We start from the raw sequence: 25844 nt of genomic DNA, 5'->3' as shown, positions 1-25844 counted from the left end.
TATAGAGATTAAATGTGACGACAGAGGTGATGTAAAGACTTCTCAGAGTACAGACGAACAAACAAAACATGGCAAGAAAGTACTTGTGCAATGCCGAATCAAAGTTAAAAAGATCCGGTTTGAAACTAAATCCTTTCCAAACAGTTTTATGTCATTGTTGCCCTGAGTTCGTAAATAAAACGTGACTTTGGTATCAACTATCATTGTCATATTTATGGTAGTTTGATAATACTGTTTGTATAATTCAGCAAAACGTTTAAAACATTCGGCAAAAGGATCTCCGAGAAGCCAAAACGATGAATAAATTTCATTTATGAAGCTTTGTAGCAGCATAAGTTTATACATATTACTACGATGATCTGTATTTAAAGAAAACCTGTAGGTAACCTTATTTTCCTGCCTTCTGTTTTAACTCAGAAACAAGAACTTATTACATAAACTTCATGTCTCAGAGGGAAATCTTATCTTTATCCTACATAGTTTCCCACTTTTACTCAGCAACACGGAGATTATTTCACTGTGAGCTTCAGTTTGGTATATCTGATTTAAGTTTCTTGTTTAGCTTCACTCTCACAGGATAATTTTTCCTCCTGGTGTTGATCAACTTCAATGTTTCAAATATTTACTCAGAACAAATTAACACATTTGCACAAAAGTGAGATTTCTGGTGAATTTTGGGCAAACAATTCATACATATCATACACGCAAAATTTGTCCTCCGCTTTTAACCAGGTTGGCACCTATTGACACAGGTGCACAGGGTCAGACATTCCTAGAGACACATACCATACACTGGAGCGGTGGGCAGCCATTCACAGCGCCTGGAGAACATGGGGGGTACGGTGCCTTGCTCAAAGACACCTCAGTTTCACCAATCTTTTTGAGTGGTGAGAGTGGGAATCGAACTGCCAACCTTCCAGTTATTGGATGATCCACTCTAACCACTGAGCCTTTTTAGGTTAAAAACATTTCTTAGGTCAACATTTATCAAAGTAAGCGCCAAATCTTTATTTATTAATCATTTTCTAACAAAAAAAAAAACAGTGATGGAGTCTCTTTGAACTCAAGATTCTGACTCAAACTGAGAAAATAATCAGTAAATTATTGATGATAATCTGGAGTTGCTACTTCATTACATCATTACATGCATAATGTAAGGATAAAAATGTAATATTGGACACAAGTCATAGCTGAACTTGTGAAGGAGTATTTTCACAGGGTTGTTTTAGTACTTTTATTTCAGTAAAGGCTCTGAATACCTTGTCCTCCTTGATAAATTATGACTGAAGTCATAAAGCTGACACGACTGATGCTTCTGTGTTTACTGACCGGTTCTGTCACACATTTTATGTACGGATCAGATCTCGTGTTCCTCACAGCTCAGAGAACATGATGATTCAAAGATCATCACGAATCATCAAACCTGTCAGTCAACTTTGCAAATAAGCACAACTGATTGTTAACGAAGAAGCGCTGCTTCAAAGCCTGGAACAAAAACTTTGTGAAAACAGATCAAGTGAAATTTATAAGCACAACTTCAACCTGTGCTTCAGACATTTTTTACCTTTAACAACACTGTTTGTGCGACTCGCCATATGTGTAATTTTCTCCTCTTTTAACTTTTGGTTTTTCCGTTTATAAGGCACAGCAACATTGTGGATTCTATGTGAATGATAGGTAGCGGTGATGAGTCGCTTCAGGTGTGGACGCCCTCACTGCAGCCTGCCGTCTCCTCAGCTGTGTGGACTCGACACCTGTCCATCCAGAGGGGGAATGACCTCAACTTTGTAGCTCACCTTCTTTGACTGAAGGATACTGTAGCTGTTGTCGAAACACAACACATCTGCACAAAACAAAAGAACACAATTAACGACAGCACACCATGTCTATATTACAGAATAATATCAATTTGATCAGTATTTGCACTCAGTTTCCTTTCTTGCTGATGGTTTAATCATAATACTGATAATGCTGATTGAGATTTGTGTGTATGGTAAACTTTAAGTTGTTAATTAGGCTAATGTTTGCCAGAAAAAATGTAAAAATCAATTATTTAGCCTTAATTTAAGGAAAAAGGTCTCAAGATTTAATATCTGTTTATTCATTATGTGTTGTGGCCTCCAATAAAGAAATCATATCAGCAAATAAAACATATTTATAAGTAAAAAATATTGCTTCTATGACTTGGACACTCTTTAACTAGTATGATTTAGTTCCATTTAATTGCATACGATTTAAATATAGTTTAATAGAAAATAATCGTGTAGTGCAATAAAAGGCAGCAGAAGCAACAGTTCGTGATACGCTGCTACGCTAGTTAGCTTTTAGCTGTATCTGTGCTTCTGTTATGCTTTCATTATGACTATGACTCGACCGGCCTGTTTCATTATCATTGTGATAAAAAAATATTTAAATGAATTATTAACATAACTGGAGAATTAAATTCTGTTTAAAAGTTATAGCTAATGTTACCTCAGTAGCTAGCTGTAACTAGCCAGAGTGTAGTAGCTGCTTTTTTTAAAAAATATAATAATTTATAGCTACTTTTAAAGAAATTCACATATTTCTATTACCACATAACATTTATATGGTATGGTATAATGACAATAAATCAGTGGTTGCAGTTTTTTTACAGGCCAGTGCAGAAAGCAGCCAGAAAAACTTTGCTCAGCTTAACACACGCCAGAACATATAAGCTACCTTTGACAAAGCCAGAATGTTCAGCTATTAAAAATAATATTGTGTGAGCAATAGACAGATTACCAAATTTTACTGGATGTGGTGTCATCGGGTCTGCAATGGGAATAATGCTGAGAAATTACGAAGACAAGCTTGTAGAAAAGGTCAGGTATATTCCTGATCTAACAAGTGTATCTCATTTCAAAGTGGATTCAAATCTTTCTTATAGTATAACAAAAGCAAACTGATCAAACATAAGTAAGTGATCACCGGATTTGTTACAGAATTCGTGGGATTACAAATCATCGTAGGCTTGTGTGGTTCACTCACAGACTCCGGGCTCGGAGCAGGTGACACAGCTGTCTTCAGGGACCAGGTGAGCGTTGTAGCGTTCGCTGGGAAGAATCTGCAGCATTTCAGCTACCTTCTGGCCACTGCCCTCCTTGGTGCACTTGTAGACTCCGAACCCAATATCTGCTCCGTCGCTGGCAAACTGCCACCTGAGAGGGTCATTCGATTCATTTATTTATCAGGTCCATTTTACTCAATCAGGTTCAAATGACTGAAATGTAACTAATACAGAGAGCACAAGGGTCAGTTTGTAATATTTAAGAGTACAGTTTATACAAAACGGGACACGTTTTTAACCGTGGATTATTGGTTCTGATTAAATTTGAGAAACATTAAAATAAAACCATAGTACAGACGAGAAGATGTGACAAACAGACAGCTCAAAGGAAACAACAAATAATTTTAATCAATCTCAATTTAAATGTATTTCCATGTAATATTTATTCATGTTTCTTTTACGATAATAAACACCATAATTTCTCATTTCTCATAATTTATCATAGTGACTGACAGATTTTTATCATGTTAGGAAGCAGAGGGATGCTTTTTGTTTTTTTGAATATTCCATTCTCTCACAATTTCTCTATTTTTATGTATTTTATTTATTTGATAAACTTCTTAATTTAATCAAACATGTTTCTTATTGTAGTGATAATCATCACTACTAGTCTACTTTTATTAACTTTTCTTTAATATTAGTTATTTATGTAAATCAAATAATAAGCAGTTTCTCTTTTTTTACTGAGAAAATTGTGTCATGAGAGAAGAATTATAATTTTTGGTTTGTGTTTTCTCGTTTTTTAATTGAACAACACGTAATCTTACATATTAAGTAAATACATTAAACAAGTCTGGATTTTATCATTATCATTTCATTAATGGTAATCATGATAGACAAAATAATCTCTTTCTGATGGTCTTATTGTAATTATTCCTCTCAGAACAGTACAAACCTGTCTGAAAGGTTCTGCACAGACTAAACAGAGATCTGAGCTATAATTATTAAATTATATTTTATATTGCTTTTGACACAATCATCCCTTTGCTGCATTTAGTGACATGACTGTATGTTTGGAAGCAGAATGAAGTAAGAGCTCTGAGACTAACTTCTGATAAAAAGCTCACAGAACATAACAGTTTGGGTTTCAGACGCTGTTAACACAGTGTTGTACCTCAGGAGGCTGCTGGCTGCAGTGATGTCGTACTCCAGCTGGAAGCTCGAGCCACGACTGATGGTCACGCTGTTGTCATACTGAACCTTCCCAGAGTTCTGTACGTAGTACGACTTTGGAACTGTACCGCCGTAGTTTATCTGTAAACACCACAAACATAACGCATGGTTTCAGCGGTCATCTTTAAGATAAGCAGCGCATTGCTCAGGCTCTCTGTTCTAACCTTGGTTCTGCAGCAAGGGTCTCCATCTGGATCAGTCAGTGTGCCTCCGTACACCATGGGAAGCTGGTCCGGATCGATGTGTTTACGAAGCACTTCCTGCCAGTTATCTGCAACCATAACAACGTAATTTATCATGTAAAGGAAATTTAAACAGGTGCGCGACCAGGTTTTCTTTTCATGAAACTTCTTCTTCATCATTTAGTGAGTAACTTTATTTAGATTACAGGTGAACATTCACCTGGAAACGGATTATAAAATAAACTAAAATTATAAAATACAAAAGTAATATTTGTATTTCATCTCAAAACTGATTAAACAGAAAATTAATTGCCAATTGAATTATGAATTGGGCTGTAATTGGCTTGAATTGGACTGTATCTTTGAAGTGCCTTGAGACGACAGTTGTTGTGATTTGGCGCTTTACAGATAAAATTGAAAAGAATTTAACTTTAACTGTTTGGATTTCAATTTGTCATTTTCCAATGACCATTGGATTATGATTGTTTTACAATATATTGGATTTAATTGGTTTGAATTGGACTGTGTCTTTGAAGTGCCTTGAGATGACAGTTGTTGTGATTGGGCACTTTATAAATAAAAATTAATTGGATTCAAATGTCGAAGTGATTTGTCATTTTCTATTTTTCCAAAAATTCTATATATAAATATTCTATTATAATTAGTTTTTATTCATTTATCTAATTATTTAAAATCAACCGAAGGTCTTCTGTTTCTCTATGATCTGAAGCATCAGAAGCTTTTCTTGGACAGCTTCTGGGGATTTTGACCACTAAGGTGGTAAATAACATAATCATACCTAATAGTGGAACAAGACTTTAACACTGAGCTGAACAAGAGAACTTAAATCAGGTATAAAACAATCATAAAACAATTCCCATCTTTGGATTTTGATCAGTTTGGTACCTAGATTCAAACTTTCTATTGAACAGTTTTTTTTACTGTTCTCTGTGTACTTTTGCTTATGATTCTGAACAATGAAAATTAAAATTTAATTTTTGTGATTGTTTTTATCATTAGATGGATAGATGATTGTTTATTCTGTAACCTTTTATCATTCATTTATTGTATGTTTTCTTGTTTTATTGCATTTATTTATGAACATTTCATGGTTATCAATATCAATATTATTAATTTATTATTGTATATATCTAAAAGTCATTTATTGGACTATTGATTGAAATCTTATTAAATTAAAAACAGTTTGTACTTAAATAACCATTTCTGCATTTTATGTTAATTAATTTTTGTGTAATAGAAATTGAAAATAAAAATAAGTTTTAACTAACTTTTATATTGCTGTTATGGCGATGTCTTTCCACATAAAAAAAAAACAAAAAAAAACGTAACTTTAAAAAATAGTTTTGTTTTGTCCATGATCTATTTTTTGAAAATCTATTGAACACGTAAAAGTGTGGAGCTCCAACAGTAATATACAAGTAATCTATTTAATATAAAATATCATAGTTAGCCGTGCTGATCATTTAAACATTAAACATAATTTTTTTTTACAACTGAAGTACATTTTCTTGAATCTACACTTCATTTTTAACTACTTCTTTGAGCCACGTTTATTGTAATACATTCAGATCTCAAAATACCCACCAAGACGTTCCCGTCATCATTTAATCTTTAAAACTGATTTGCAACAGAGATGCTGAATATAGCACAAATATGAGCATTAAATGTCAGAGTATTAAAACTGTTTATATATATATATATTTATATGTCAGTAAGCTGATATAGAATAAAGAGAAAAGTCATCTCACTTCCTAAAATGATGATCTTGCATCGTGTTTCCTCACACAGAAAGTGTTTGATGAGGTTATAGGCCATCGGAAACATTTTGGGAGCTGCAGCAAAATACAGAAAATCACCATCCTGATATAATGAGCATGACTTTGACAACCAACAGACACGTAATTTACAGTTCTGCTGAGGTACCTTTGATGAGGAACACCCTCTTCAGCCCCTCAGGATAGTTGTCTTCGAACATGGTGAGGATCTATGTGACAGGGAGACGTCTAAAATGACGTTTGTTGGCGTCATCGTCTGATGTGATGGATGTGTGAGTGCGGGACAAACCTCTCCATAAGCCTCAATAGCAGGTTTCCAAATGTGCTTCAGTCCAAGTCCTTCACAGTCATAGATCAGAGTGATGGACTCAATGTTCTTCCCCAACTGAGACAAAGAGTGGAGGAAACATAATAGGAGATGACGAGAGGCAGAGGTGTTCACAAGTCCTTTTTTACAAGTTGAAGTCAAGTCTCAAGTCTTTGAGCTAGAGTCCAAGTCAAGTCTCAAGTCTTTGAGCTAGAGTCCAAGTCAAGTCTCAAGTCTTTGAGGGGCAAGCTCAAGTCAAGTCTCTGGTCAAGAGTCCAAGTCAAGTCTCAAGTCTTTGAGGGGCAAGCTCAAGTCAAGTCTCTGGTCAAGAGTCCAAGTCAAGTCTCAAGTCTTTGAGGGGCAAGCTCAAGTCAAGTCTCAAGTCTTTGAGCTAGAGTCCAAGTCAAGTCTCAAGTCTTTGAGCTAGAGTCCAAGTCAAGTCTCAAGTCTTTGAGGGGCAAGCTCAAGTCAAGTCTCAAGTCTTTGAGGGGCAAGCTCAAGTCAAGTCTCAAGTCTCTGGTCAAGAGTCCAAGTCAAGTCTCAAGTCTTTGAGGGCCTTGCGAGCACCTGCCCATGTCTGTTTTTGTGGTGTTTTAACTGTCTGCTGTCACTGAAGTTTGTATGTATGTTGAGATGCCCTGTGAAATCCAGCTTCGGGTATTAATAAAGTTACCTTGACATTGATATAGGACAGTATGAAAATTGATCAACTGTAGGTTCACTATAGAGAATCTACTGCAATGTGATGTGAAGAAACACACTGAATTATTTCTATTCTGCATTCTCTTCAACAAAAAATAATTATTTGAACAATGTTGTAAAATACAACAGAGTTAGAAACATATCTCAGGGCAGTCTGCACCCAGGCCATCATCTATTCAACCTACAGCCCTCTGGGAGGCGCTACAGGTGCATCGAGACCAGGACAGACTAAAAAACAGCTTTTATTCCAAAGCCATTGCCTGCTGAACATAAACATGCACTAAGTCCCAATAGATATATGAATTTATCTTGTTATGTATTCACACTTTACATACTCAGCTCAGGCAATAACAGTTGAATGCTGAATGATGGCACCGATTGTTGATTGTTTATAGTTTAATGTCTGTTTGTTAAGTGATCTGCACTTTAAAGGCTAAGCTTTTAATTTTGTTGTGCTACTGTACAATGACAATACAAAATTCTGAGTCTGAAATACACCTGGGGGGGGGGGGGGGGATTTCTACATGGTGAAACTGAGATGGATGAAAATTACTTTAAATTAAAGTCTGAAATGTTTGATTTAAAGTTTAACACTGAGGAGGAGGGGGGGTGACTCAGAGAAAGATGTCCCAAACATTATAGAGGGCTCTGGATATACAGCTATAAAGTGAATGAGTGGAAAATTCATAGCAATAAAACAGCAAAAAAAAAAGAAGGGATGGGGGGAGGACATGAGAAGAAGAAATAAGAGATTAATCAAAATAATAAGAAATGAGAGGAAAATAGATGTTAAAACAAGAGGAACTGAGGAAACAAAAGAAAAATAAATTAAGGTAGAGGCAAGAGAGAAGAGACGAGGAAAGAAAAGGGGGGAGAGAGAAAGTAAGGGAAACAAGATCAAATGCTGCGGGATACAAAGGATGGTTGGACATGTCCGAGGATTCCTCTTTATTGACCTTCTCTGACTGCCTCCGACATTCCTGCCGCACCATTTCCGTGTGTCTGATCTTCGTCTTCACAAAGTCCTGTTTGGTCGCCGACATCAGCAAACCTTTAGGATCCAGAGGACCAATCACGTCATACCAGATCGGACTCCCATCGCGGTCATAGCCGCACATCCCCCCAGAAAAGTACTTCTCAATCACCTAATGGACATGTGAAGAAGAAGGAAAGCATATAGATGTGTTTTCTGTGGCAACAAGTTTGTGTTGATAAAGAATCAAACATTTGACATCACAGCTCAGAGTTTCCTCTGAAGGGACAAGAAAAGAGGTTAAAATGCAACAAAAGTTACCTCAGGAGGTTTCCAGTCAGAAATGATGGTATCCACCTTCATCTGTTTCCTGAACTCCACATGCTGCCGAGACAGAAAGAGGAAAGTTTTCCTGTTAGAAAAATGAAAATTACTGTAGTAAAAAGCTGCATTAAGTGGACACAATCAATTAAAAACTTATTTCAGAAAAGTTTGGGAGGTTTCAAAATTAAACAAAAAATTAAACTTGTAGTTTGTTAATTTTTTTGAACATTTATTTGGAAAAAGACCAAAGGAAACGATTTTCAGGGTTTAACTTGATGAAAAACACTAAAATAAACTTGTTATAGAGGCTAAAAGGACAAAACACTGTCCTAGTGAGGGTGTCAGGATTGGGTATAAAAGGAGCATCCACCAAAGATTTAGTCTTTCAAATAAGGATGGGTCAAGCCTCACCACTTTGTGTCAAACTCCATCAGATAATCATCAATCGGTGTAAGATTGTAAAGAACTTTGGTCTTTCAGCATCTACTGAGCAGAATATTGTGAAACGATTCAGGGAGTCTGGGGAAATCTCAGTGTGGAAAGGCTAATGACAGAAACCACTGTTGAGCAGCTGAAATCTTGTTTTCAGAAAGAACGGAAGCAAATTCTGCTGAAAAACTGCAACAATTGCTTTCTAAAGTCATTTAAAGGAAAACGATTGAACACAGTGGTAAAAAGATGCCATTCTGTTGTCAGTGAAGACACTGAGCTTTTCATTTCAGTTGAATAAAGTTTCAAACATATTCACAAATATCAGATTTACTTTCCACTAACAACACATTAATCAGCAAACACTTATTAAAACAGTTTTCAACAAGCATCGTCAGCCTTTGGTGCTTTTCTTTGTCTGACCGGATGAAACAAAACATCTCAATTTCTTTTAAAAACTTTAATGATTAAAAATATGAATCAGGAAAATAATAACACTGCAGTAAAAGTGACTATATTTACAGCCATTTGATCAAATTTCATCTCTCTTTTGGACCCGTTTGTATCATCACTGCTAGAAAAATAAACTATTAAAAATACTTATTATTTGTATTATTATTAGCAATTACTTATATTTTAAACTTATTTATGAACTGGTGATAGTTTAGATCAGTTGTTATCAAATGTTAGGCTCCATCCCTTCCAAATATTCACCCGGAAAATGCTCTGTGACGATTACAGGCAGAGGTTTAATTTTTTTGGATGTTAATCTTTTCGTTTTTCGGGGGAAAACTGGATTATCTGAACACTAAAAGCAGCTTTGACTATTTGCAGACTCTCTATGAGAAGCCAAAAGTCAAAGAGGTTGAGAAACTCCTGCTTAATCTTTAACGTTGTCTAAATTATATAACCTCTTTGTGTGCTTTTTAAGTAAAATCAAAGTAAAAAGCGACTATAGGTGGTGAATTAATACAGCAAGATTAAAATATGACATTTAAGGAAATGTAAAGTAGCATTGAATGTAAAAACTCAAATTGAACCCTGAAACTTAAATGCTGGATGAAGCAGGCACCTGAAAAACAAACAGCTTACCTTTCTGATCATGAACTCTGATTTCTGAACATTGAAGCTACGAGCTAGAAACAGAAAAAGTCCACATTAGACCTCATCTTGTTCTCCTCCGACACACAGCTGACATTTTAAGTAACATTAAACAGACATGACGTCACACCTTCAGCATTCAGCATTAACTCAAGAAAATCAGATATTTATAAAGCAACATCTCCCCTCAGGGCTTTCCAGAGAAAATTAAGTCTGTTTTCATCAAGATGCAAAAATACGTCTCACACAAACCAAGAGGCAAAAATACTTGGACAGTTACTGCTCAATCTAAACTGGGCTAACCCAGGGCCACAGATCCCAAAGGGACCCCTAAAGCCACAGGTCCTTCCACTTGAGCTTTTTTTGGGAATTGAATTTGTAAGAAAAAAATGAATCACACAACTTAAGTCTGTGTGACGGTCAAACAGAGCTAATTAACAAAGTTGCAGACAGTTTTCAGTGTCCGAATTAAATTGGGAAGAATGTGGTGTTGTCCCCCGATCGATCAGTTGTTTGGTGGAAGGAGGTCATAAAACCCAATCCAGGCTGTTTTAAGGCGGTCTTTCTCACATCTTGGTTGTTACGACTAAAACGAACGTGTTCAACAGGGGTTGGTGAAAAAAACAAACCGATTTTATTACGGATGTATCGAAATAATTTTTTTTGCCCAAAACTGAAAATTCATTTTTTTGGCCATTTTCGGCCAAACATCTCTAGATCTTACTGATTAATTCGACTTTGTAGTTTAGGATAATTTCTTTCTTTTTTTTTTTTTCCCTTAAAATATGTAGCGTAAACTGACACCTTAAAGTACAAAAATGCATTGATGCATTGTTATAACACACCAAGTGACTTGGAGTGCAATAACACTGCCTTTTCACGAGACCAGGCTCAAAGTGCCACAGCACTCAATATACTGTGTCCACAGTCTACAGTGCCATTTTTTGTTCTTAAGAAGTATGTAAGAAGTGGGATATCAGAAGTTTGGATCACACCATTTTAGACCTTGAGATTAATGAAAAAAAAAGTATTTTGTAAACCTTGTTTGATACTTTTTGGGGAATCTTAACAAATTTCAGACCAGAAAATATAACGACCTATGGTTTTCCTCTCATTTTAAGTAGTCAGATATTAAAAACTCAGTTGCCACCAAACAATGGAAGGAAGTGAGACACACGCTTCTGTGGGTGGGCGGCAACACCCATTCCAACATCCCACCATTCCGACAAGGCTTTCCCAAATAAGGGAATGTGTGTTACTCAACAGATAACAGTCCCTTCTTTCTCTTCATGCATTTTACATGTTTTAAGACATGTGTACAGAAGTGATACAGTCTTTAAAAGCGTGATTAAAGCCTCTCCCCCTCGCTCTCTGTCATTCCTTCCTTCTTCCTCCCACCTGTTATTCTTCAAAGTTTGTGACGTTTGAATGACATTAAATGGATACTGAATGATGATTTAAGGGTCAAATCTAACAGTCAGAGGGGAGGATCAGATGAATGTGGGCTTATTTCGGATTTTAAAAATAAAAATAAAAGATGATGGCACTCAGGGTCCATCCATATGGGCTGTGTTGCTACTATTCACAATAAATCTGGTTTGTGCGTGTAACAGCTGTCATGTAAGTGTGTTGGATACAGTCAGATCCTGATAATGTCATGGGTCTTTCTCAAAACGCACTCCAAAAGCAAATTAATGGTATTCAAATAGTTTATTAAACAAAAAGGAGCAACAAACATAGACAAACACTGTTCACTTGTTGATTTAAAACTAATAAAAAACTAATAATAATACGTTTTGGGTAGTCTAATATATGAAATTGGTTTTATTTGCAGCACCGGGACGTCCGACACAGATGAGCTGTCATTGATGTCTGTAATTCTAATGATGCCAGCGTGCAAATGACGCATGGGCTCTATGGAGAGCTCCGCTCCAGCTGGCTGCTGTGACAGGTCACTGACACTGTATTTCTGCTTAATCTAACATGTTTCAGACTCGCCCGATTTACATTAATACCTGTATTTTGATATTTGAAATTTCAGGGGATTTTTTTGATAATGATTTATTATAGTTGGTTTGAGAGGTTGTGGAGTTCCTCTAAAAAGTTTTTTTAAAAGGCTTTAATAGGGTAATAAAGGAATTGTCGGAATGGCAGGATGTTTTTAAAAAATAAAAGTGTCAGAATGGCGGGATGTTTGATAGAAAATTAAGTGTTGCCATCTGACAATTTGAGGCCCATGGCGGAATGTAACCTCTGAGGGTTTATCAGAAAGCTTCAGTGAGTACTGACTGAGTACAGGCTGAGTGAGTACTGCTCACCGAATGATGGGCAACGAGGAGAAAACTAAGATAAACTTAGGGCACTTCAGTGTATTTTTGATCAGTTTGTTTTACCTGTAATTAATCAAAAGTACAGTAACTGCTGCACCACTTCCAGACCAACAATACCTCCTGATATTACAGCAGCAACTTTGACACAGTTTGAAATGTTCTGCCTGTTTTTAACTGAGCAGAGAAACTGGTCAGAGTTTACAGTCGGTGTAAACACTGAGCTTCAGCAACAGGGTTGTAGATCGATCTCAGCCTCCCTGAACTGTGAACCATCAAACAGACTGTAAACTGTCCTGCAGCATCAATTAGCTGTGGACCTGGATTATCTGAGGACATACTGTCCAGAACGGACTGTTTTTAAGAGTTTTATAACTTTCTCCTGTAACACTTGAAACCATCAGAACTGATCTGGAAAATGGTGAAAATATTGAAAAATTAGTTTCTCTTTTCAAATAAATATTTAAGACCCATCTATTTCTGCATCTCAGACAGATTTTTTCTCACTTCTTTACAATAATTTTAACTACTTTATTTAATAAACACCTGCTGTGTGGATTCTGTCGTCTACAGTTTATCATTTTTCTCCCAAAAACCAAAGTCTTTGGCAACAAAATTCCTCCAATTGAAATTATCATATGGGTCATCTTTTCCTACACTTAAATGTGAAGTACTAATCTACAAGCAGTAGGACAAACTACTCAGATAAGTGTATGCAAACAAGTATTTTCTTTAAAATGGGATGTATGAAAAAGTGCTATATTCACTGTACCTCAGAAATGTTATGTTGAAACTCTTTCAAAAGCACCCCAAACTGCTGCTTGTGATGGCCACTTTTTGTTTGAACAAAGTTTAAGTTAAGTTTAATGCAATAGTGGAGTCACTGATGGTGGATTCATAGACAACTGGGAAATCAGAATTTGGTAAACTGGGGAAAAATAAAAGCCTATCAGAAGTCATATTTCCCAGTCAGTTTATAAAACATTAACTAAAGACCTGATTATTTTTTTTCCTAATTAAGTGAACTACATAACTGAATATGTGCACACATACAACAAACTTACTTCGGTTAGCTTAGATCTCTGTACAACTATAAATGATATAAAGTCTGTACGTATGTACAAATGATAATAAGAAAATAAGAAAAAACTGAGTTAATAAAGAATAATCTTGAGTACTAATATTTACAAGCAACAGTAGAGCAATGAATGTGGTTGACATTTAGATAATTACAGTGTGAATATGTGAATAAAACATTATTTTTGATAGTATTTACAGATGAGTTTTTTCATTCTACTGCTGAAGATAATTAGCTGTTTATAACAAAGCAAAAGGCAAAAGATGACTTGGGATGATTTGAAGGTGAAGTTTGTGGAAATAAAATTCGAGGAGGCTGAGTGAGTACTGCTCACCAAATGATGGGCCCAAAACAGTGTCAGGGTTGGATTTTTTTGAGTAACCACTGGGGGTGTGACGAGATCTCCTACCACGAGATCTCGCGAGATTAAACTCTATGTCGTCCTGTTAAAAATGTGTCTGCGAGATTTGTGAGCTATCCAAACTTCTATTTGTGACCTGTGGGGGCAGTAATGCGCCTTTGGTGCGTCTAGCCTGTCAGAACCTAAAGAAGGAGAAGGAAAAGAAGAAGAAGAGGAGGAGAAGGAGAGGAAGCAGCATACAGCCAGAATTACGTTGGAAAATATCGGCATTACCATTGAAGATGCCCCCGCCACTTTCAAATCGTTTGTTTGGCAGCATTTTGGGTACCCAGCGGAAATGATAAATGGCAGTAGAGTGACTGCTAAGACACGGACAATATGCAAGCATTGTATGAAAATAATGCCGTACACCGCGGCAATTTAGTTTCAATTTGTGGAAGAAGAAGTTTATTAAAAGCTCATGCTTACATCATGCATGTAAAGAGATATAATAAAACATTACAAAATGCATTAGCAACTCGGTTAAATAAAAGTCCAGTCATACATTTTGTTATGGTAGTAAAATAAATAGTGTAAAAATGACACGCAAAAGTACAAAAAAGCACTCTAATAGCATACCAAATCCCTCTTTAAGGAGGAGCGTTTGGGTCAGAGCTGAAGCACAGCAGAGAGGGAGGGGGAGGAGCCAAAACACTGTATTCAGTAAAGTCTACCTTCTTTTATAAGTTCTAGTTTCAAATCAAAACTTTGGAAGATATAAAGGAACAAATGCAAGTAAAAGTACAATAATTCATCCTGAACTAAAGTAAATTACCTCAAACTTTTACTTTCTCTGGTACCTTTAGGAGAATTCTAATTTTTCCTGTCACATTTTATTTACAGCCATTCTTTGAAATAAAAAAGTCCCACTGAGCTTGATGAATGCTTGTGATGGTTTTCTGTCCACATACAGAAAATTATAAATGGTGAATGAGATCTCACCTCTGAGCCATCGGAGGAGGTAGTGGTCGTGCTGTGCGGGCAGGTTGGGGAGAATGTCCTGAATTCTCTCTCGAAACTGAAGGAAGATAAAACCTAAAAGTTAGTTGGTGTTTAATATGTTTGAGGAAAGAACCTTAACTGTATTATTGCAAAGAGTTTGAGGAAAAAGCTTAATAATGCTCAAATGTCTGTGCAACAAGCATGAAACTAAAGCCAGGACATGGTTAGCTTAGCTTAGCCTAGCCTAGCTCTGTCCTTGAAAACTGTTTAAAGAAACTATTGTTCAAAGAAAAATCCAATTTCTAACTATTTCAAGGTAGTTTGTGTCCTAATATAGCTATTTTGAACTCACATAAAGCAAAATATAATAATTCAAACACATTTATCAATGAGTTTCCGTAGATAGGCTTGCTTTGTCCCTCTATTTCCATTTTTTATTCTAAGCTAACTAGTTAATATCAACTGCACTGCTGTGAAGAAATGGTTCTAATATTCTTATCTGTTATCACTACTTTATTTAGATAGCACTTTTCTGGATAATTTAAAGTTATAGAATTATACAAAGTTAATGAATGCAACATAGAAATTAAAATTAAAGAGGTGGTAGAAACAGTTAAAGGCAGATACAAAAATTGTGTTTTTAATAGATTATTTTAAGAATAATACTCTCCTCAAAGGTATGAACTACAATAACAACATCAGGTCCATTTCAATCATAAGAATGAATATTTGGTCAGTCCCAGCTTCTTGGCGTTGGTCAAGACTGAGCTATTAAATTATTCTAAATACTACTCAACTAAATTAGCCACAAATGAAAATGTTCATTGGAGGCTACCAGAACAATGTTGTGGAAAATGTTTGGATTATATTAACTAATCATATTATTTGTATTTATAGAAGCTTATAATGGTAAATCCTGATCAGATGAGTATCTATTAACTACAGTAAAGTAGAAAAACCCCAGGTTTGATACCAGAGCAGCAAACTTGCCACAGGATCATGTAAATGACACAAAAGAAGAAGCCTCTAATACAACAAATCACTAAAATCCCAATTCATTGAGAAAAAAGTAAATCTGTTGGAATGTTATAGATTGCCAATTGATTTCTAACCTCGGTTAAGTTTTCAGCCTGCTTTGGGCTCAAATCTCCGACGCGTCCGCTCATGTCTCTGGTGTGGTGTTGCTCTGACAAAGGCAGCGTCACTGAATGAGCAGAGCAGCAGGGAAATCCAGGTAGATGAACAAAAATTCCACGCCCCCGTCTGTCTAACACACACACAAATGCAAACACACACTCAAAGAAAGGTGGACTTTCACCTTGCTGAAACCTGCCACCTGGTAAAACGTGAAAAGGGGAAAAACACTCCAGTCACCCATTCAATATTAGTCTTAAATTAAACACATGGATACACAAGCATCATTCAACAATGTTTCAGTTGGTTGAAATCCAGCTGGTTAGATATCCGATTATGTTCTCTTTAATGTGACGTACAAAGTTACTAAACAACACAGTGTTTGCTATTTTTAGGTTTTTAGAAGGCAACTAATAACTTCAGCTTTAAAGAAGTTACAACAGTTGGAATTATCTCTAATATTGAGTCAAACAAGTCAAAGAGTGAACTGAGAATTACCCTAAATAAACCAGTGGGATGCAGAGCAGTAGTTTAAAGTAGCAGAAAATATAAAGAGAGGAGATCACAGACATTTTTCATAAATGTAATTTTATTCTTTAATTACACAAGCTAGTCAGACCTCCAGGTGACCAAAAGAAAAAGAAAAAAAGCTGGTGTTATGAATAAATAAGTGATTTTTACAAGAAATAGCACTTCAAATACAATCAGAGCATACAAGTAGTTCTCATTCTGACACGTATGGAGTGGGAAGTTGTTCTAATTGACGAAGAAATAATCATAATAACAATTTACCTTCCAAAAAGTAACGGCCCTGATGGAGAACATGAAAGTCTGACTCATGCCTGATCCAAAGTCCGGCAGTGATGACGTGTTGGAATCAATACTGAACAAACATCGTCGGCAGCTTTGACCGTCAAACTTAAAGCTCATCTTCTCATTTGGAGAAGATCATGTCAACATAAACTGTGGGATCAGAAGAGTTAATGAGTCGTGTGGAAAATGAAAAGCTCTTTTTTCCAAAGAGATTGAGTCGAATTGTATTTCTTTGTGTTCCTGTCCGAAGAAATACAATTCTTCCCCGACATTAACCAACAACCACGAGGCGTTCAATGACACCATAGAGGACTGAAACTGCCTTAATACGAAAAAATTTATACAAAACTATATAAATGGTTGAGTAAATACGTTTATATGATCATAAATGCAACGAAAATAAATAGAAACATTAACGCGTAAATTAATGGAGTTTAAAATGAAGCGAAATTCGTTGTTCATTTCACATTCTGTTTATTACATAAATTATCTTTTAAATTAGATGTTAACATTTATCATCATTTAAGCTTATTTATTTATATTTATATCTGTGTATCTATCTCGGACTATTTCAGTTTCAGTCATTCATATATTTTGGTAGAAAAAAAGGACAATGCAGCGATAAAGTCAAATGAGGGATTTCTCTTTAATTAGTTTAATCATTTAAAGCAATCAGACCAGTACCCGAGCTGGTCCAGGTCCAAATTCCTCTCATCAGGTTGGGTATCTTCATTTAGCTGTAGCTACATTTTTTTTCATGTCTTCCCACCTTCACCCCCTGCTTGCCGTCATTCTTTCTGTCTTCAGATGCATTTCGGCTCTGGTTTAGTTAATCCAGGGTCAATTTAGCTTCACTCGAGTCTCTTTTTATGAAAATGATGCATGCTTTCTGTTCCACAGGTCAAACAGAATAAGATCTAGATTTTGGGACGTACATAAAAAACCCAATTTCCTCAGAAAACAGCTGTTGTTGCACATCAGTTCTATATAAAGGTCATTTCTAGTAGACAGGATGTTAAGATTGTTACATAGATTAAATATTATGTCAGTCCACTAAGCAGTTGTTGATCCTTTCCACCTGACAGGTTGACATTAAACCGTGCCACCAGCACGGCTTCAGAGCAAAACAATCAGTTATGCTCTACATTATTATTATCAGAAATACCTGTTGGTTCAAACAGTTAAAACATGACTGAAGACAAATGGAGTCAGAAAAACTGAGTGACCCACTGATTCTTCTTTTATATCATTATCAAAAATGTGTTTTTATTTAATCTGTTGGATTACTTCTGAGCTGTAACCACTAAATATCAAACTCCATGTCTGTTAACACAAAGCGCACAACTTGTTGCCCGTGTTTGCTAATCAACTTAAAATAAGATATGTAGAGGCAGATTTTAACATTCATGTCAAACTAAAGCACTTCGACAAAACAGTTGATTTATTTCTGGAATTAAATTTTTTTTTTTTTTCCTTTCTAATGAAGCTCCGTATTTACTATCAAAAATATGAACTCTTATTGTTTTTTCCCCCCCACTTTTTATATCAATGACTTCAAAAATAACTATTCGATATTTAAAAAAAACAACAACAACAACAGAAAACAAGATTTTCGACACAATCTCTGTGCATATTTTTTTGTACATTTAGACAAACGCGACTAAAAAGTCAGACAAGATGTGAAAAACTGCACTTTGCCCTAAAAATGGAGAAACTGGAGCCCAGATTTTGAATAATGAGGATTGCACAAGGCTACTTCAAAAAGTGAAAACTCCTATCTCCGTTCTCATATTGTGACTTAAAGGAGTAAATGTAGGATGTTCCTCTAACCACCTGGAATAGGATAAAAAATAAGCTGTACAACCACAGAGGCCCTCCTTTCCCCCCAAAAGAGCCCACTCTGCTCTGATTGGTCAGTTCCAGTGGCCTCATCAGGCCCCACCCACCATTCCATAATAGATTAGCTGAAATTTAAATTTCAAGACAGAATTTCATTGGATGAAAAGTTAGCAAACACCCCTGAGAGCAGAGTTTTCAACATCTTTTGACCATTTCCAGGCCAGAGTCTGGTTCACAGGTTACTTAATTTACATTGTTACATAAAATTCGATTAAACTGGGGCTTAAAAAAGGCTTAAATTTTGTGGAAAAAAGGCAAACCAACAAACTGAAGAACCTCTGTCACGTTCATGCTGCTGAAGAGTCTTAAAGTGGCTGTAGAGATACAAGAATAATATGAAGCTTTTCCCCGTCCGTTAAAACGCTTAAGTGGACAGTTCGTGCTCTTAATAAATTGAAAAATCAGCTCTATTTACTTCCAACCACGGGTAATTGTGAGTTTTAAATGTGCTGACATGTTGACCTTGTAGGCTTTGAACAAAGCAGGGCTGCTGTTTACCCCTTACTTCCAGCCGTTTGCTGAGCTACGTTGGCTTAATGAGAGCTCCAATGTCAGTTTTTTTAAAAACAATTACTGGAAAGCTAAGCGATGATTAGCAAAAGATCTCATCAACTGTGCAAGATCTGAGACAAAAACACTGAAAATGGACAAAATAAATCATAGATATTAGAGTTATAGCTGGTAAATACTGGTCAGCTATGATGCCAAGAGGAGGAGGAGTGATTTTGTCATCACTTGTTTTTCTTGTTTGCTTTTCATCACTGCTGCATAGCATTGGCTCAGTGTTAAAGTTCAAAGACAAATGAAACATATAGAGACCAACATACCGAACCGGTCTGCGTTAGAATCGATACGACAGAAAAAAACTAAATTAAAGCCGTCAGGTGGGCTGCACCTGTAAGCTCAACAATGTGCTGTTTTAACATCACCTGCTTGTTTAAAATCCTTTTAACAAGCATCACCGGGAACATCTGAACCCCTTTTTCCTGTTCAGCATCCAGTCCTGTCCAGAAGGGTCTTTCTTTGTTGTTTCTGATGTTCAAACAGGAAATATCTAATGTCACGCAACCCTCACATGTCCATCTTTGGGTTAAACCACAGATGAGGACACAGAAGTTGGTGAAAACAGATGGAAAACCATTTTCGGTACATACCAAGCCTCACGCAGGAGAAAATTAAGTGATTACATATTAAGGTAATACAGGATCTGTTCAAGACGTAAAAATCTAGGAGGTTGCTCATATATAAGAGTTTAGAAACTGCTTTTTAACTCCAGCGTGAAAAAACAAAGGTCGATAAAGATGAAACTGTCTGAACTGGACAGGATTCATATTCAGATGGAAAGAATAATCTAATCTAACTTGTTTTTTTTTGTCTTTTTCTTTTGGATGTCCTGCATTTGTTACCCTCAGGGGGTTAAAGAAGACGATTCATAAGCAACAGGAGTCAACGACATCGAGCCTTGAAGAACTGGGAGATTTTTAAAATTATTTATCACTTTCTGAGACTAAAACAAACGTTATGAGTGATCCAGGCCTGTTAGCGTTGAAGCTGTTGCTATCAAATCTGTCCAAATTCAAATTCAAGACAGATTTCGGTTCAGATATAAACTTTTAACCTGCAGCCAGACATAATTATTGTGTTGGTTAATATTTTACTGGCCCTTTATTGAGCAACAGCTACAAATCATCTCAAATGTCCACCAATAAAACTCACATCTAAATCTTTAACAAACTCCTTCTCCTCAGGCTGTTAAATTCTTTTCTTTCTTCTTTGGCTGATTTCTGACATCAAACTATTCTCCTTTTTACCATTTCGTCAACTCAAGACCTAACAGAATTAAGGAGTTTAGGAGGTGTCAGCAGCAACTAAATCTCACGAAACGTTGAAAAGGAATTGTATTTAAACTCGCATGAGGACGCCTCAGAGATGATGGATCGTGATGATGAAGAAACAAACGCCTTCCTGCATGAGGCTCGTGAGAGTAAAATGAGTCTTCTTCAGGACGGGTCAGCTACATTTGTGAGGTGTTCCTCGTCTCTGTGGTCATTTCATTCAATAAGCTCGTATCAAAATATAATAAATACATCCAGATGAGAGAGAATTCAGTACGAGTGTCTGTGAGAAACATTCGCTGAGGAGCTCCGAGCTGCCGGAGGCCGGCAGGGAGCCTGGAAGGCCGAGCAGAGGAGTTAAGTTTGATTTTGTCTCGTCGTTTTCTGTGTTTAGTGTTTGGCTTCTTGCATTAAAGCAGCTTTGGTGAGGAACGACAAACACAAGGCTAACTGTTCGTTAGCGTAAAATAATCCCGTTAAATCCCTCTGGAAACATCCCGACCTTCAAGTGGGAGCAGAACAGCCAGCAGCTGCTTCCTGTTTGTTTATTTCAGCACGCGTGAGCATGTTTCGCCGCCTTCGTTAGATGGCATGTGTGACGTAGAAGACGAACTCCATGTCCATGGCGGTCTGCGGTACGCTAGCACTACCTCCATGGATGACGGGGATCAGAGCGCTGTCCATCTCATTCATGTAGCGTTGTGGGAGGAGCCTCCCTCCAGAACCGGCCTGATACTCCACCTGAATGAGAAAAACACAGAACTCAAAACTTCTCCAGATGGACACGATAGAAAAATCTCCTTCCAGTAGAAGACAGAGAATTAAAACAGGACTATTATCAATCAGCTGTTAGACTCTTAATCATCTGATCACAGCCCACAAAGATCCACAAGAACTGAAGGAGTTTATGTCTGTTTTTTATGGGTTTTTACTGTTTTTCTAATTTATTTAGGCACTAATACATTTTGTTGTATACATGCAAAAAAGTATTTTCTATTTTCTACTTTTCTACTCGGTTTTTAATCCGTTTCTGCTACTACGTTGTGGATTTCTTTCCTTCTTTGTGTCATGTTACGTTGGTGAACTGCGGATTAGTTGAAATCTGTTTTATAGATAAATTTGATTTGATTTTGTGGACAAACTGCGGTTTTCGATGAGCTTCAGTGAACTGAACTGGTTGGACCTGAATCTAAAAGGTGATATTTGGGTGTTTTAAATTAAATTTAAAAACTGTAGAAACAAGTCAAGGTATCTTATCCCTGCACTGATGAAGCAGTGAAATACACCTGGAAGCCACCTGTCCCAAATATTGAGGGGGACTGTGGATAAAAAGGGTTGTAATTTCTAGATGGTGAAACTGAAATGGGTGAAAATTACTTTTAATGATAGTCTCAAGTGTTTGATTTAGAGTTTAACAGAGAAAGAAAAAGGCTCTGTGGATCTAATGAGGCTGGATGAAAGTGTGGATCATCTCAACAGTTTATTCTCCTGATGGAGTGAAGACGGAGTGAACTTTCTGAACTTCTTCTGACCACATTTTTATTAAAAAGGCACCACACTGGTTTTTCGTACCATATCAGCCTGTGTGGAGATGCGAAGCCAGAGCGAGTTGATGCCGCTGGAGGCGAGGACAGCGAGGTGAGGAGTCAGAGCGCTGCAGGTTGCCAAAGCGATTTCCTTCTGAAAGACGCTGCAGGACCCCAGCACGGACCCCAGGCTGCAGTCAGGAGACTTCAGCTGGTGGAAGACCTGCATAGATTCTCAGCTGAGGTCACCTGTCCGAAATGGGTGTGAGGCTGCAAGCGCAGTCTGTTAATTAAAACGGAAAACTTACCTCCGTACACCTAATAATGCGCCCGTCTGACTCAAATTCGGCGTCCTGCTGCATCCTGACGCTGCGGACGCCATCCAGAGGTCGTCCATCGACCCCGCTGGTTTTACTGCATCAGAGCCACAAAGTCACACACTGATTTAAGATCTAATTTCAACTCATTTTACATCAAACAGATCTGACGCTAATGTGTTAAATGTTCCTCCATAAAAATGTGAATGAAATCTTTTTTTTTTTTTTTTTTTTTTAAATCACCAGAGATGAAGACAAATTAAACCAAACCACTGCTGTTTACAAGAAAATAAAAGGAATTGAATTGAAAACAAGTTTCTTTTTGGAAAAAAAACAGGACAGAAATGAAAAAGTATCTCTACCGCCCAGCTCAAACCTCAGCTTCCTTCTGTTCTCTGCTAGCATCCTTCTCAGCTAACAAGTCGACTGATTTCCATTAAAAAGCTAACGTGAAATGTTCCCTTGTGTTTGTTCCACTCAGTGGACTCGATATGTGAATTCGCCATTTTTTGCTGAGATGCTGTAGCACTGACGTTGTGCTATCATGCTAAGCTAATACGGTAATGTACAGTATTTTCTCTATTTTTCTCTAGTCTCCTCTTTGTCTGTGTTCTTCCTCCATTAAACCCCTGGCTGTGCAACAGTAATAACTGTCCGTGTGAAACAGGATGACCACTGAGCAGAAATTGTGTGTGCATTATTAGAGGAATTGTTTCAGCCCTAATGTGGATAGAACTGGTCTTTATCGGCTGTTTTTCTGAGATAAAAGGGATAAAAGAACTGGGTAAGAACCACCTTCAGTACCAGCATGAAGGTGCTGGTACTGCTGGTACCGCTTTGGTCAAAAAAGGCTAAAGGAGTCACCGGCTTCATATTGATTGAAACAAACTTCACACACGAGCGTTCGAGTAGTTGTGTGCCGTTACCCAGAGTTAACAGGTGACGCCCAATCAACCCAGCGGACTGTGACGTTCTCTCGGACCTCGCTGCCATCGTTCTTGCCGCAGGGTATGTGGAAGTCGGTCTGCTCCCTCAGAGCGGAGCGCAGAGAGTCCATGGTCTCTGGAGGGATCTGAACCATCAACCCATCTGACAAACGACACGTTCAAGTCACCACGTTTCTTCTTTAATCGAAGCTCGGACGTAACGAAACAAAATCAAACCATCTGTCATTTTACCTTCGACGATGCTGGACTTTGCTATGAAGCCCGATGAGGCTTTCAGCGCTCCGTTAAACACCACAAAACTGGCTCCTGTCACTGGAAGGATCAACAGAACCAGACAGAACAATTAGCACCGCTTCATCTGAATATTTGTGACGTGATTTTTTTTTTTTTTTAGCTCACTGCCTGGTGCAGGAAACAGATGATGAGGATGTCCTGTTGGATCTCAGTGCTGCATTTGATACGATCGATCACAGCGTTCTATTACAGAGACTTTAACATATTATTGGGATTAAAGGAACTGCATTAAACTGACTTAAGTCATATTTATCTGATAGATTTCAGTTTGTTCTTGCAAACGAAGAATCTTCCTCACACACCTGAGTAAGTTATGGAGTTCCTCAGGGTTCTGTGCTTGAACTGATTCATCTCACTTTATACATGCTTCCATTAGGTAATATCATGAAACAGCATGGCATAAATGTCCATTGCTATGCTGATGATACTCAGCTGTACTGATCTATGAAACCAGATGAAACCAATAGGTTGGTCAGAAGACAAGCATGTCTCAAAGACATAAAGACCTGGATGACTCAGAACTGTCTGCTTCTAAACTCAGACAAAACTGAAGTTGTTGCCGAGCCGAGCGCTTCAGGGAGAAATTGTCTAGTTATATAGTTACTCTAGATGGTATTTCCTTGGCTCCTAATACTACAGTGAGGAAACTTGAAGTTATTTTTGGAGAGATCATATTTCACCAGTTTTAGCTTCCCTTCATTGGCTACCTGTTAAATTCAGAATAGAATTTAAGATTCTTCTTCTCACATATAAAGCTCTTAATGACCGAGCTTCATCATATCTTAAAGATCTCTTTGTAAGATATTTCCCCAACAGAGCACTTTGCTGTCAGGCAGCAGGTTTACTTGTGGTTCCCAGAGTTTCTAAAAGTAGAATGGGAGGTAGAGCCTTCAGTTATCAGGCCCCCCTCCTGTGGAACCAGCTGCCAGTTTGGCTTCAGGAAGCAGACACCCTCTCTACCTTTAAAATTAGGCTTAAAACTTTCCTTTTTGATAAAGTTTATAGTTAGGGATGGCTCAGGTGATCCTGAAACATCCCATAGTTCTGCTGCTATAGGCCTACACTGCTGGGGAACCTCCCATGATGCACCTCTCCTCCCTCTGCTCCCTTTACTCTCCATGTACATATGACATTATTGTTGTCATTAACTGGCGTTTCTCTTTCTCAGCAGGTATCCCTGGCCTGGTGTTACGGTGCTTGTTGTCCCCTCTTTTCTGTCCTCTCAACCCCCAGCTGGTCGAGGCAGATGGCCACTCTTCCTGGTTCTGGTTCTGATGGAGATTTCTTCCTGTTAAAAGGGAGTCGTTTCCACAGTCGCTTCATGCACGCTCAGGACCAGGATTGGATCAAAGAGAAGTTTCAGTGAAATCTGTTGGTTTCCTTAGCTAGGCAACTTTTTTTATTGGCTCTGTATGAATTGGACTCATTTAGAATTTAATGAACTGGATTCTAATTGGACTGTATATCTTTGAAGTGCCTTGACATGACATTTGTTGTGATTTTATAAATAAAAGCGAGCTGAACTGAAATGCTTCTCGCTCACCTGTGTGAGTCTTCCCCGGCATGCTGTTGGCCTGTGTCTGATAGTTTCCGTCCTCATTCTGGAAACACACCAGGTGCGAGTCGGCTGCCGAGCTGAAACTCGCCCCGACACTGATGACATGCTCGTTGGATGCGCTTACCACCTTCTGCATCTGTAAGAGACAGAAAAATGCCTTCTTTACATTTGTTCTGCTGCATTTTATTGCATGCAGGAAAACACACTGCTGATATTTAAGATTATCCCCAGACTGATCGACTGATTGATTTTACAGTCTATTTTCTGACTGATTGGTCCACATGCAGTTTGAGGGGGATCTAGACATCCGATCAATTCTGGTTAAATGTTCCAAGAATTTGGTCCTCTGTCTTTCAGGTTGAGCAGTTTCTAAGTCCTGTAAATGAACCCGAAAGTGCTTTAAAATACAGAATCAAGTGATAAAAAAAGGTGAAGCTCATTGAGCTTTGACAACAAACTAAGGCAGATCGACAATTTCGTTTCATTCAAGTTTGATGTTAAAACAAAAATTTAAAACTTTTGGATTTTATGTTTTTTTCCCTCCCTGCTCGTCTTCTCTTAAGGTTAAAGGTCAAAGTTTATCGAATATTTGGCAACATTCTAAAAAGACGTTGGAAGCTCAGGTGAACAAGACTTTATGTGTCTTTACTTATTTACTGATCAATATCGTACAGAGGAATTTAGAAAAAGAGCTAAAGT

At 37.4% G+C, this 25844-nt stretch overlaps 2 protein-coding genes across 2 annotated transcripts in view; both read right to left on the bottom strand.

The window, feature by feature from the left end:
• Positions 1–1220: 1220 nt before the first annotated feature.
• sec14l7 (SEC14-like lipid binding 7) lies at positions 1221–16097 on the bottom strand. The gene is made up of 12 exons (XM_072371542.1): positions 15935–16097; positions 14823–14898; positions 10067–10110; positions 8543–8605; positions 8205–8393; positions 6529–6624; positions 6388–6448; positions 6213–6296; positions 4426–4532; positions 4203–4342; positions 3010–3179; positions 1221–1843 (listed from the first exon to the last, which is right to left on the bottom strand). The coding sequence occupies exons 1-12, from the start codon at positions 15986–15988 to the stop codon at positions 1734–1736; spliced, it is 1194 nt and encodes a 397-aa protein (XP_072227643.1). The 5' UTR covers positions 15989–16097; the 3' UTR covers positions 1221–1733.
• Positions 16098–16527: 430 nt separating this feature from the next.
• Positions 16528–25844, bottom strand: part of zfyve16 (zinc finger, FYVE domain containing 16) — a 34351-nt gene continuing 25034 nt past the window's right edge. The window contains exons 13-18 of the mRNA XM_072372236.1: positions 25131–25281; positions 23525–23605; positions 23273–23435; positions 22338–22443; positions 22076–22252; positions 16528–21244 (exon numbers count right to left, since the gene is read on the bottom strand). Coding sequence (XP_072228337.1) covers positions 21086–21244; positions 22076–22252; positions 22338–22443; positions 23273–23435; positions 23525–23605; positions 25131–25281 — 837 coding nt within the window. The 3' untranslated portion in view covers positions 16528–21085. The remainder of the gene's footprint in view (positions 21245–22075; positions 22253–22337; positions 22444–23272; positions 23436–23524; positions 23606–25130; positions 25282–25844) is intronic.

Source organism: Leuresthes tenuis, unplaced genomic scaffold (genome assembly GCF_036924035.1).
Source record: "Leuresthes tenuis unplaced genomic scaffold, fLeuTen1.0.hap1 SCAF_19, whole genome shotgun sequence".
Classification (NCBI taxonomy): domain Eukaryota; kingdom Metazoa; phylum Chordata; class Actinopteri; order Atheriniformes; family Atherinopsidae; genus Leuresthes; species Leuresthes tenuis.
Note: the sequence above shows the minus strand (reverse complement) of the source record. Positions and strands in the feature narration are given on the sequence as shown.

Excerpts from the sequence above, each read along its gene's own strand:
- sec14l7 (XM_072371542.1), bottom strand. The coding sequence starts at position 15,988 with ATGAGCGGACGCGTCGGAGATTTGAGCCCAAAGCAGGCTGAAAACTTA. Across the intron at positions 14,899-15,934 it reads AGGCTGAAAACTTAACCGAG|TTTCGAGAGAGAATTCAGGA; the intron begins GTTAGAAATCAA and ends ATCTTCCTTCAG. Across the intron at positions 10,111-14,822 it reads CCTCCTCCGATGGCTCAGAG|CTCGTAGCTTCAATGTTCAG; the intron begins GTGAGATCTCAT and ends TTCTGTTTCTAG.